This window comes from Paramormyrops kingsleyae, chromosome 10, assembly GCF_048594095.1.
Source record: "Paramormyrops kingsleyae isolate MSU_618 chromosome 10, PKINGS_0.4, whole genome shotgun sequence".
Lineage (NCBI taxonomy): Eukaryota > Metazoa > Chordata > Actinopteri > Osteoglossiformes > Mormyridae > Paramormyrops > Paramormyrops kingsleyae.
This window is the reverse complement of record NC_132806.1, coordinates 16,148,816-16,161,215: the sequence shown is the minus strand read 5'-3', so window position 1 is coordinate 16,161,215 and position 12,400 is coordinate 16,148,816. Positions and strand designations below refer to the sequence as shown.

General features: G+C 44.7%; 1 protein-coding gene across 1 annotated transcript; it reads left to right on the top strand.

Annotated features, from left to right (window-relative positions):
• Positions 1 to 3,280: 3,280 nt before the first annotated feature.
• LOC140593309 (probable N-acetyltransferase 16) lies at positions 3,281 to 6,365 on the top strand. The gene is made up of 4 exons (XM_072717411.1): positions 3,281 to 3,757; positions 3,897 to 4,153; positions 4,379 to 4,603; positions 5,464 to 6,365. The coding sequence occupies exons 2-4, from the start codon at positions 3,965 to 3,967 to the stop codon at positions 6,034 to 6,036; spliced, it is 987 nt and encodes a 328-aa protein (XP_072573512.1). The 5' UTR covers positions 3,281 to 3,757; positions 3,897 to 3,964; the 3' UTR covers positions 6,037 to 6,365.
• Positions 6,366 to 12,400: the final 6,035 nt, after the last annotated feature.

The window sequence follows — 12,400 nt, the reverse complement described above, 5'->3', positions numbered from 1 at the left end:
TGGAATGCCCTTTCCCACATTGAATTTCATGCACAGCATACACTTCCCGCTGAATTGCGCAGCAGTTGCAGAAAACCCAGGGGCATGTCACACCCGAGTCATGGCTGCCACCATCCCGTCACGAGACACCTGATCCAGGCCATAAACGGCTTTGGCCATCCCTGGATACACGGACCTAGGGAGACGAGGTCCCAGAATGCCACCACATCACACCGTGCTCCGTTCCTTTTCCATCCGTGGAGCTCACCCTCTGTTGCACCTGTTTGAATCAAAACAAGGTCATTTCCGACACATGGGTTATCAAAAATATTTGCCAGCAGAACCTTATTCCCAAGCTCAGAGATTCTTAGCTAACTCTTAGCCCACTGGTCGGCATAGTCGTTGCCTTGACTGATTTCATCAGCCTCCTTGTTTTTGTGTGCCTGGCACTTCACTATTACCACTATTGTTCCACCAACTGATGATGCTGAATGGGTTTCCCACTGCTGGTCAGAAAACCTCTCTGATTCCACAGTGCGCCATGATCGTGACACACTCAGCCAGTTTACAGGCCTGTTGCGGAGCAAACAGCTCAGCCACCTGTGCGGACCAATGTCTGGTCAGATGCCCTCCGTCCGCAGGTGATCCCTCCTGCAACACCACGGCATAGGAAGTAACTGGTGATCCATCCTCCAGTCTCAAAGAGTTCCCATCGACAAATAGGATGGTGCCTCCTTGCAGTGGCATGTCAGGTAGATCCAGTCTAGATCTGCACACACAGTCAATTACCTGTAAACAATCATGCGGTTCCCTGTCCTCCCTAGTGGGAAGGAGGGTCGCTGGGTTCAAAGCAGAGCACCTTTCCACAGTCACATTTGCCAATGTTAGTAACATGTTCTGATAATGCACCGATTGTGCAGGCATCAAGTGAGATGTCCTGGCCTGTGTCAGGATCACCAGCTCCAGCTCCAGCCCATACATGCTAGGTGCCTCCATGTAACCCTGGGGCATCATTGTCCAGGTTCACCGCTACCCCTGAAAGGTGAAGGCGAACCAGTACTGAGAATCTGGATCTACTGGGAAAGAAAAGAATGCATTAGCCAAGTCAATGACAGAAAACCATTTGGCCTCTGCTGATATGGAAGTCAGAATCGTAACTGGGTTAGGCACAGTAGGAGCCTGGGGGTGTATGGCTGCATTGACACCCCTCAGATCTTGTACCAACCACCAGGTACCATTTGCATTTTTTACGGGTAACATAAGAGAATTGACCGGGGAATAGGCTATTTCCTTAATAGTCTATCACGACTAATGTGAGCACGGAGCCGGGAAACATGAACTGGAGTCGCAGGGTCAGGGAATAAGGGGTTTTATTAGGAATCAACCCTTTCAAGGGCATAGGAAACACGTAACGTCAATGACTGGACTGGGGAAACATACTGGATCACGGACTACACAGGACTAATGGCAGGAAACCAAGAACAGCTGGTAAACATAGGGATTCCACACGAGGTTAATGAGGGGGCCTGGCACACAAGAGGATCGGACGTGACAAAGCCCCCCTTTTCACCAGATCTGCATGTACTTCTCTCACTCCCTCATCTGCTTCTCTAGATAAGTGATACTGGGTCTTATGAGGCCAAAAGTCAGACTTAGGGTGGACCACCAAAGGCTCAGCTGACACCACTATGCCAAAATCATTTTTTCCCTTTGCCCACAAGCAATCTGGGACGTCTCCTAACCATTCTGACAGCGGATCCTTACCTTTCTCCTTATCTTCTCCTGCATCACCCTTTCTCTTTATGATACATGAGGGATCTAACCTCCCACATACTACTTCTCCTGGTTAGCTGGCAAATGGACAGACACAGCAGATCTCTCAGGATTGTGTCATCCACTAGCCACCAAGCGGCAAGGTTTTCTTCCTCCATTACGTATCACAGTCGCAAAGGCTCTGAGATCACTGTCAAACCCTCTTTCCCCACTTCCACCCTCATCCTCGTTGTGGAGAAACTCTTCCTGTTTCACAGAAGGCCGTGGCATCAGTCCCACTGCCCCCCCTTCTTCAGCAGCAGTCGGATCGCCTCCCTTTCCTCTCTGCTAACCTTATCTCTCAGCTGCTCCACTCTATTCTGCCCCCCCTCCTTGCTCTCACCAAGGACACAAAGTTTAGAGTGCCATCAAGTTAATTCGGCCATCCACCCCAAGTCTGACGATTCCATTTTTTATAAGCCTTTTTTAGTCCCAATACTGTTGTCTGTTCTACTATCTGCCTTGGGGATGCCATTTAAAGTTGACACCTGCATGCAACAGCACGGAGCAAAAGCAACTCATTGTATCTTTTTATCCCACTGAGGATACTGCACTTGGGAGACCACCAGCACCACTCCCTTTATCACAAACACATTTTTTCGAAAGCAACACATACGGTCTTATCGTCATACACTATCTCTAACTCCGGGAGTATAGACCAAACTCCAAACAGTCCCTCAGCCTGGTGCCAGGGGTCTACGACAGCATCTGTCTTAGGTTGTTCCTGTCCTCACACAGGAATCTTACCAGTCACTGGCTAGTTACGCAGTGCTGTACTACAGCATGCAATGCATGCACTGTCCATCCTTCACCATACACTGCCACATTACACAGTGCACACACCACCCTGCCCTCTGCCCCTTCTCGTACCAAGCCTTCACTGTCGTTTCTGGTCCCTACGTGGGTGACGGCTTCCCTGCCACCCAGTGCCCCATCGCACAACAACACTCTCATGCTATACAGTGGCGCCACTCAAAATCAGGGACTTTCCCAAGGTCTCGCGCACCCACCTATCATGTAATAGATCACTCAGGTCTCGTCCAGAGACAAATTACTTAGAGCGTACCCTTTCCCTATCACAGGTGGATTCCTGTCTGTGAAAAGGCGAGTCACAGCCCACCGTGAGTGTCAGCACTCCTGGAGGAGGTAGTGGAATTCTGGGGCTCACGGTTTAAGCAGCAAGTTGCTGCAGTTGTTGGGTATACAGTTATAACTAGCATTTTCCCAGCAGCTGAGGGGGCCTCCGACATCACTGTGGGTGAAGGTGTATTCTTTTCCACTTGCCAATATCCATACTGATTTAAATAAGTTGCTTGTTTAAGAAGACAAACACGCAGGCAGCACATTTAGTATTACTGTTTATTATGTTTCGGACAATATTACAAAATATGACCACCATACTGAGGACGTGACTCTAGGTTGAGATGGTGCTGCTGTGCTGTGCACATCTTCGGGCGTTGGCTCTAAACTCTGAATAATTACATTCCTGCCGTGCAGTGTAGCCTTCTGCCAACAGAACCAGGGTTAAACCAGGATTTACAAATTCAGATTTTATCTTAAATATGGAGCGGTCTGATTATTTTTTCCAGAGCTGTATTTTATAAAAAGTTGCCATATTTTTTGAGGGCCACTAGGTGCTGCACTAGGTCACATAAATACTCAAGTACACACACTTAGCCTGAATAATTAACTCAAACTGACCGGGGCAGCAGCGTCACAGTATAAATAGCGTATATGCGTTGAGCCGTGGTTAAAAAACAAAGACAAAGTGAGATTGTAGTTCAGGTTAAAAGAGCATCCTTCATGCGAAGGGGGCAACATCTGGAGAGGTGCAAAGGACGGGTCCAGTATTAAGTTAAAAAGCTGTTTTATAGATTCTTTATTGTGGGACCTTACCTATACCTTTAAGGTTTAAGGTATAGCTTCGGATAAATCGGCCAGTTTTAAGTTAGCTGAGGAAATCAAGGTACAGTTAAATTCCTTTGGTTTTATATTACTTTAAAATAAACACATGCCAAAGTAGCGCCAATGTTGTTTGCCTCATAAAAATCACATCTGAACTTGAATCGTTGCTTGTGTTCTCTATTTCAATGTCTTGATTACAGCAATACACTGAAGATTCAAAGACGTGTGGATTTATCTTATAAACAAAGACAAGCTCTGCTTGTAAGCAATGAAGGGAGGCAAAATAGGTGAAAGCGGCGGGCTGACCTTCTGGCTGGCATCCCCGGGAGATTACGATGACGTGATGGCCATTTCAGACGGCATATACGAAGGCAACGATTACCTGCCTCACCGCTATCACAGCTGGATGACGGAGCCGCACAGGGTGGTGATTCTGGCCAAGAGAGATGGAAAGCTGGTAAGAGGACTCTGTAGTGGGCAAGGTGTCAGCCAGCATTAAGAAGCAAGAAGAAGTGAGATGCAGGATTGTTTGGAGAGAATCTATGTTATCTGTGGAGTTTGTAGGACACCAGGTTTGATACTGGGGGGTAGCAGCTCATTACAACATTATACTGGAAATTTTACAGTGAGCATGTTCTTGCCGATGATGATTATGATGATAATGGTGGTGACGTTCTCTCAGGTGGCACTGGAGTCCGGGCTGATTGTTGATGGGGGCAGTACGGTGGTCCTGGAGGGGCTGCGTGTCTGTCCCAGTGAGCGTGGCCAGGGCTTGGCTGGGGTCATTACCAGATTCACAGATCAGTACATCCGGCAGCTTTACCCCAATGTCAAGATGAAGAGGTGGGCTTGGGGAAAAGACCCAGGACCTAAGACGCTGGCCAAGTACTCACTGTTGACAAAGCGGGTGAGTGGGGGCGGATGTTAATATGCCTCGATTTTGCTTATTCTAGTTGAATTTTGCAGCTGTAAATCATATTAGGGAGGAACGTGTAAGCCTACAGTAGATTTTGCTATTTAACAATATTATCGATAATAGATGGTAATGGACAAGTAATCTGTCGGAGTCACTGAGGAACCGGCGATTATAGATTTGTTGGTGAAGTAGGCATAACCTACACACAAAACAAGATGACAGAAGGATTTATGATGCTACTTTGAGTTCCGCTTTGTAGCCATGTTTCCAATGCAGTTAAAAATGGTTAACTCCTCGATGATTTCTAAAAGAGTCTTAGAAATTTGTGTTGAATTCATTTATCTACTTTAGACCAGTGTTTCTCAAACTATGGTACCACACACTGACAGCTTCTTTGCCGCTAGTTAATACAGAACATACAGTACTATCTGCTGAGGTGGTACATGGTGTAAAAAGTTTGAGAACCACCTCCCCGCTGTTGGCTAGTTTTAATGCAGCGGTTTCGTAGATTATCTTTAAATAATTCATGTTTTTCTTTCGCCTAAAAAATGTAATTTGTCTGCTTCGTGCTGCTTGCGTGCTTGTCTGTGTGATTGTGTTTTCGGTGTGGGTGTTGGACGACTAGCTTGTTGTTTATCTCGAATTTTTTTTTAATTAAAATATCTCATTATTATAATCCTAGTGTAGGTAAGAAAAAAATACCAAACATAAATCAGTTCTGCTAAAAGTGTCTCTTGAGGTGTTTCACTCTCCTTTAAGTAATTTTCCCTGTTCCTGGTACTCCTTTTCCTTTTCCCCCTTTCATCCACTCATGCTCCTTTGCTCTTCTGCATCACCTTTCTGTGCTCCAGGCCATCCTCTCACTTCAGATTGAAGCAGAGGCGTTTGATGCCTATCTCTCCACCTTAAGGGCTAAACTGGAACATGGAACAGGGACAGGAAGCCTGGAGCAGGAGTCCAGACTTGTGGTCTTGGAAGAGGAGCAGCTGAGGCACATTCTGCTGGATCCCGGTGTTTCCTCTCAAATCGAGCTGCCTGGTGATCTGATTATTCAGGACTGGCAGCCCTTCAAGCTGATGGAAAGCAACCTTGAGGTGCTGCGGAGACGGAACCTCACATGGTTGGCTGATAGCTTGGAGCAGCCAACCTCCCTCAGCCTGCACATCCCCCCATTCCCAGTCCCCTATAAGGGAGGGTCCTTCCACTTCAGTATTGAGCTGTTTGGTACCAAACCAGATCTTGCCTACAGGGCCTTGCTGGCCCACATGGAGATGGTGAGGGGTGAGATTCAGGGCTTGGTTCTTATGCACATATACATGCATCAGTCATTGTGGGGGAGACTGCGGGCATTTTGTGAGTGCTCTGTGGGGGTGAAGCTGTATGACGGCTACTGGGAACAGCTGTTGTTAGAGCACAAGCTCTGATTACATGGCTGGGGGAATGTGCAAGAGCATATGTTTAACATTGCTTAGAAATGTATTGCACACAGATAAGAAACTTAAGAAGTTCATCAAAAGTTAAATTAGGAGATATGCAGTACAGTGTAAAAGTACTTCTCGCAATGTGAAATGCTTCCATATCTCTGACTTCACTTCATGGTACAGTCTTGGGATAATTTCTTCGCTTAATCGTTTACGACTAGGAATAGAATAACGAGGCTCCAGCACATTCAACATGTAACGGAATCCGTAGTTTTCGACAACGCTGTATGGTCTTAAATCTTTGCAAATAAATAATGCAATCGATTCAGTGATGTTTTGTGCACGAGGTGAATTGTGAGGAATTTTACTTTTGAATGCGTCTGAAATCTTCGGTTGTCTGTTAGGCTGCAGGGGTGCTAGAATCTGCACGTCTGGGTGATGTCTTGTCAAATGGCTCTGCAGATTTGTAGTATTACTACAGCATTTCACCTCAGAGTTACAAATCAGGCATATAGCTGTGTTCTTGTCCACTGTAACTTTATCTTTCTTGCGCAATGTGAAATGCTTCCATATCTCTGACTTTTTATTTGAAGGTGTGGTTGGTATCGGGAACGCACCTGAATCCGCCATTTTATGAATGAAATGAATGAATAACGGACTCTCCATTGTAACATAGCGCAAGGTAAATAAGGGGATGACACCTAGTGGATTAGACTAGTAATAAGATTAGCGTAAATCTTACGTTTAATGCTCGTGTAAATAAATATCGAAAAAATCGATACGTGTCCATTGAGAATCGATTTTGAATCGACTACATTTTAAAAAACGATATATCGAAAAATCGATTTTTTTGCCGAGCCCTAATATGCAGTACAGTGTTAAAGTCTTAGGAAGTCAAAGAAAATGTTGAAAGCTATTTGTCTGGGTAGTAAGTGTAGATTTGCTCTGAAGAAACGCAATTTAACATTAAAAGATATGTAAATTAACAGTAGCATTAACAAGAGGTTCCTGATATCTTGGATGGCTAGATGAACACCACTTCAGTTCCAAAACCTCTCCTCAGGCACCCCAGTTATTCTATGTGTATACAAAAAATTAGGATATGGGGACGTGATTCTTTAATGAGTTGTATTGGATTCCAGCAGTGATCATGCAGTTCACACCCAGTATTGTCATCAGTCTGGAACAACTAGGTATATGAGTACAGTACATTCCCAATCCAAACGGAAGCTTAGAGTACATATAAATAATATTATCCTTCAAGAAAATAAATGAGATATAAAAAAAAATACACGCATAGTAACTTAGCCTGGTTACATGAAGGATAATGGCGACACCTTGTGGTTAAATAACAGTGCTATATCCTCCTGAGACCCGACCTATTCATTTATGTCCATTGTAGTGGACATTGTATTTTTGCATTTATTTTTTCACTTATGTGAAACGTATTTATTCTTGTTGTGCACTGAAGAGGACATGCTGTGAAATTAAAATAAGAATAAATTTGAAAAAATCTAAATTGTAAGATGTCTTATTTCCTCCAAAGACAAATAACCTACAATTGAAGGACACTTTTTTCCTTGGGTCTCAGGAGGATAATCGCATCCGCATACAGACGGTTTTTCCTTGCATCGGACGCTGCTAATAAAACTATTCTTAACCGTATGAAAGACAATGCTGTTTAACTTTACCAACTGGAATGGCACGGGCTTCTCAATACTAACGTACAGTAACACATCCTCCAGCCTGGTACGTGTGCTCATTGTTATAACTTATATAATTAACCATAACGCCATCATGCTCTTTACGCAGGGAATGGGCTAACTTACAGGATATAACATAACTTTTCCCCATTTACTCAATACTGGATATATTGCGGGTTGGGTCACCCAAAGGAAAAGGGGGAAGTGGGAATAGGGAATATTAGCAATAACGAAGCAAGCCAAACTGTAAGCAGAACGTGGGCACCCGACCCCTTTCATGCGATACTGCAAGGTTAACTCGCAATGTGCATACAGGACTTATAGTGACGTACGCGACGTGGCTGAGTGTAGTATAGCCAGTGACAGAAGTTTTATGCAGGTTGGTCTCTATTTTACTCTATTTGTTCCTATTGAAGGAGCTGGTTTGTCTTTAGGTGAGCCTTACTACTTCCGGTGGTGCACACGAGGAATGGATGGCAAGGGCAGGGACAGAGATTGAGATAAAAGCGGGAATAAGGAATTGTTCGGTGAGTCTGATTGGGAAGAGGGAGGGAGAGAGTTCATTCGAACACAGAGTCGAGCATGTTGCGAGTTGGATGAGAGTAGTTCATTCGCACTGCAGGCGAAACTTTCACCCTCTACAGCTAGCCAAATACGTGAAACGAGGGAGGAATTTTAGTCACACTGACTTGTGTATTGCGTTTGGGTGTATCTTTACGGATGGATGGTAAGCATTTGTGGATTGTTTGTTAAATGACATTCTATTTTTTGCGTGATATTGGAATAATTTGTTGAGCTGTATTGTAACCAAGCGACATCGCTTTTATTTTAGTGGCTGTTTTGGTACATTAAGTTACGTTAAGCTTTTTCACATTAAGCGTTTTAGAATGTCGGTTTTGATTTTTTGTCAGGTAAAAGTATTTATGGCCAGATATATGTGTGACAAATTTGGTGATTTTTGGTGGTTGTTTTGGCACATTAAGTTACATTAAGCCTTTTCACATTAAGCGTTTTAAAATGTCCCCTTTTATTGCGTACTACGTCAGCTCTATGACATACTGTATCACGTACATGCAACGCCGTAATATATCCTATTGCTGCAGCTCCAAATTATATTCTGATTACATTTGGAAAACCCGACATTGCTACGAATTGTGCTTTGATGTTTGTTTGTTCAACCACAGTGTAAGGAAATCTTATATATCTGATTGCAAGTGGATAATACCATCCCATTCAACTGCCATGGCACGATGATGACTGAGAAATTCCTGGAATCTGGAAAGACCTGTCAGAGCCCCCAACTGTACTCTAGTCCCTGTGGTTGTGCAAGTGTAAGACCAAAGCAGAAGCAGATGTCTTCTGGCACTGGCACCTGGCTAAGTCAGGGGTTCCTAAACATGGTCCTAGGTCCATGGTCTGTGTTTGCCTCCGCAGCGGTCCCCAAGGCTGTTGTCACCTAGGTACCCACCTCGTCTTTCCTTGTTGTCACCATCCCAAAGGGAAGGGTCTCGGGTTTACCCCTTCAGGGAACACGAAGGGGGACTCTCTGGACCTACCTCTGAGCCCTGAATATTGAGCTCTGGTCTCTGCTCATGGTTTTGTTTTCTACCGTCCCATGTCCTGCAATGGACAGTGGGATAAGTCAGGGTCTCTAGGATGGACAGGCTGGTTCTCCATCTCCTGTTGGGGAAGACGGGGTCACAGAGTTCAGGCCATCCGCCCTGGTCCAGTTACCATGTCACCTCGATGCTCTGGTCCCTCTTTTCCTCCAGTACCCATCCTGGAGCCCTCTCGTCGGCCTCCAGCACTCATCTTTGAGTCCCCTCGTCGGCCTCCAGTTCCCTTCCTTCCATTCCAAGGTGTCACCAGACCCAGCTCCTGCTCTAGTTGTGCTGCTGCTTAGCCTAGCCTCTCATACACCTAGGCCCGTGGCGGTCCACTCTCCTTGTCCCTCTGTGTCTCACCCCGGTCTGTTAAACCTCCAGTGTCTCTTCAACCCCAGTCTGTTCCTACTGAGTCCCTTCCTCCTCTGTTCCTAAGTCTGCTGCCCCCAAGCCAGTTCCCCTATTCCTTTCTGGTCCCCACATGTTTCAGATCCTGTCCCTTCGTGTTCTGCCCCCAAGATAGTTGTCCCTGGTTCTGTCCCTCAGTCTTCGTGTCTAGTCCCCAAGACATTTGTTCCTGGTCTACAAGTTTTGTTCCTTTTTGTGTTCATGCATCTCGTGGCCCTATCCCAGGTCCTCCTATTCTCCCTTGTGGTCCTCACTCCCTTGTTCCACCTTCTGGCTCGGTCTGTTCAGTTCCCTGGTTCCCGCAAGGTTTTTCCCTCCTCTCGTTTTGTGTGTCGTCACGAATAGCTGTAACGGCAAAGAAGTGATTGACTCTTTATAAAAAACCTGGACTGCTGCGATTGGATGCACTAATGTTCATTACAGTAGGTCTCCTTGTTTGAACTTTCTTATTCACTTTCATTTAATAAATTAAGGATTTATTTTCCAGGCCCAGGTTGACCCTAGCCATACTGTAGCTAAGCCAACCACTGAAGGGTTTAATCAAAGTCCAGTAAAAAAGAACTCCAATATTACACCATGTTACTTTGTTATATTACTGGTTGTTCTATTACTTTGTAACACAGGAATCCTAGCTTGTGTGGCCTCCTGTAATAGTAATGGTAATTAGAAAACCACCCTGCCCTCACTCCCTACTGAGACCTAAAGGCAAGGTGCTATTCAATGCAAATCAGTTACCAAAGGCTGCCACAAGATAGTATGATCAAGGAACTGAGTCATTCATCACCATCTTCTGGTTCCTGTCCTTTTATCTCGGGGCTCCTGTTGGCTGTGATCAAACATGATCTATTGTATTAGACTCCGTGAAAAGTCTGGTATCACACCCACAATTTAGGATAAGAAGGCTGAGAAGACTGGGCATAACAACATTCACTGCACCAGAGAACATTATCTGGAAATAAACTTCTTCCTCCAAAAGAAAGTGTCTCTGGTCTGGTTCATTGCTTAAGGCTGAAACAACGGAATCTATTACAAAACATAGGTAAATAATCAAAGCATTTATTATAATAAGGGGTACACATAAGGAAGAGGACTGCTGTTGCCTCACAGGAACAGAGGTCAAACCCCATCAATTCTCAATGAAGACAAAACAAGTCTGACTCTCAGACATTACACTGTGGTGTTCAATCAAACATAACAATAATTAATACTTTATTGATCCCTGTGGGGAAATTCTCTTTACATATACATACATCTATAGGTGAAAGCAAGCTGGTCACGAAGGGCAGCCACCTGTTGTGGCACCCAGGGAGCTGGGGGGGATTAAGGGCTTTGCTCAAGGACCCACAGACTCGCTGAGGCCTGAAAGAACATGGTACCACAACAAACCTGCCAAGAGAGGGCCACCCACCAAAACTCACAGACTGGGCAAGGAGAGCATTAATCAGAGAGGCAGCATGGAGACCAAAGGTAACCCTGAATGAATTGCAGAGTTCCACAGCAGAGACTGGAGTATCTGTCCATAGGACCACAATACGCCATACACTCCATAGAGCTGGGCTTTATGGAAGAGTGGTCAGAAAAAAGCCATTATTTAGCGTTAAAAATAAGAGGGCATGTGGACGACTGCCCAGATTTCAGCCACCAAGGAGAATGCCATATCTGGCGCAAAACTAACACATCCCATCACCCCCAGAACACCATCGCCACAGTGAAACATGGTGGTGGGAGCATCATGCTGTGGGGATGTTTTTCAGCAGCAGGGACTGGGAAACTGGTCCGAGATGAGGTAATGATGGATGGTGCTAAATACAGAGATATTCTTGAGCAAAACCTGTGTCAGTCTGCCTGTGATTTGAGACTGGGATGGATGTTCACCTTCCAGCAGGACAATGACCCGAAGCATACTGCTAAAGCAACACTCGAGTGGTTTCAGGGGAAACATTTAAATGTGTTGGAATGGCCTAGTCAAAATCTAGACCTCAATCCAACTGAGAATCTGTGGTCAGACTTGAAGTTCACAAGCGAAAACCATCCAACATGAAGGAGCTGGAGCAGGTTTGCCTTGAGGAATAGGAAAAAATCCCAGTGGTAAGATGTAGCAAGCTCATAGAGAGTTATCCAAAGTGACTTGCAGCTGAAATTGCCACAAAAGGTGGCTCTACAAAGTACTGATTTAGGGGGAGAGTTTTCTGTTATTTTGTCCTATTTGTTGTTTGCTTCACAATAAAAAAAGAAATACATCTTCAAAGTTGTAGGCATATTCTGTAAATGAAATAGTGCAAACTGTCAAACAATCGATTTTAATTACAGGTTGTGAGGCAACAAAACATGAAAAATGCCAAGGGGGGTGAATACTTTTGCAAGGCACTGTAACACCATAGAACCAGTTTAAATCCTGAAAGCCGCACTCCTTTGGTACTAGATATATTTCGGGCTAGTGTTGATATGTGTCTTTGAGGTGTTTTTCGTGTGTGCACTGGAGATTTTTTTGTGTCTTTTTGACACATATTTGACACCTTATTGACACTTTTTTACGTCTGTTGTTTTTGACACACTAAAAGCACCTTCATATCATGTCATTTCCGTGTACTTATGGTGTACAATATGCGCATTTGACATGTTTTTTTTTGCGTGTGCGCTTAAGACAAGAGT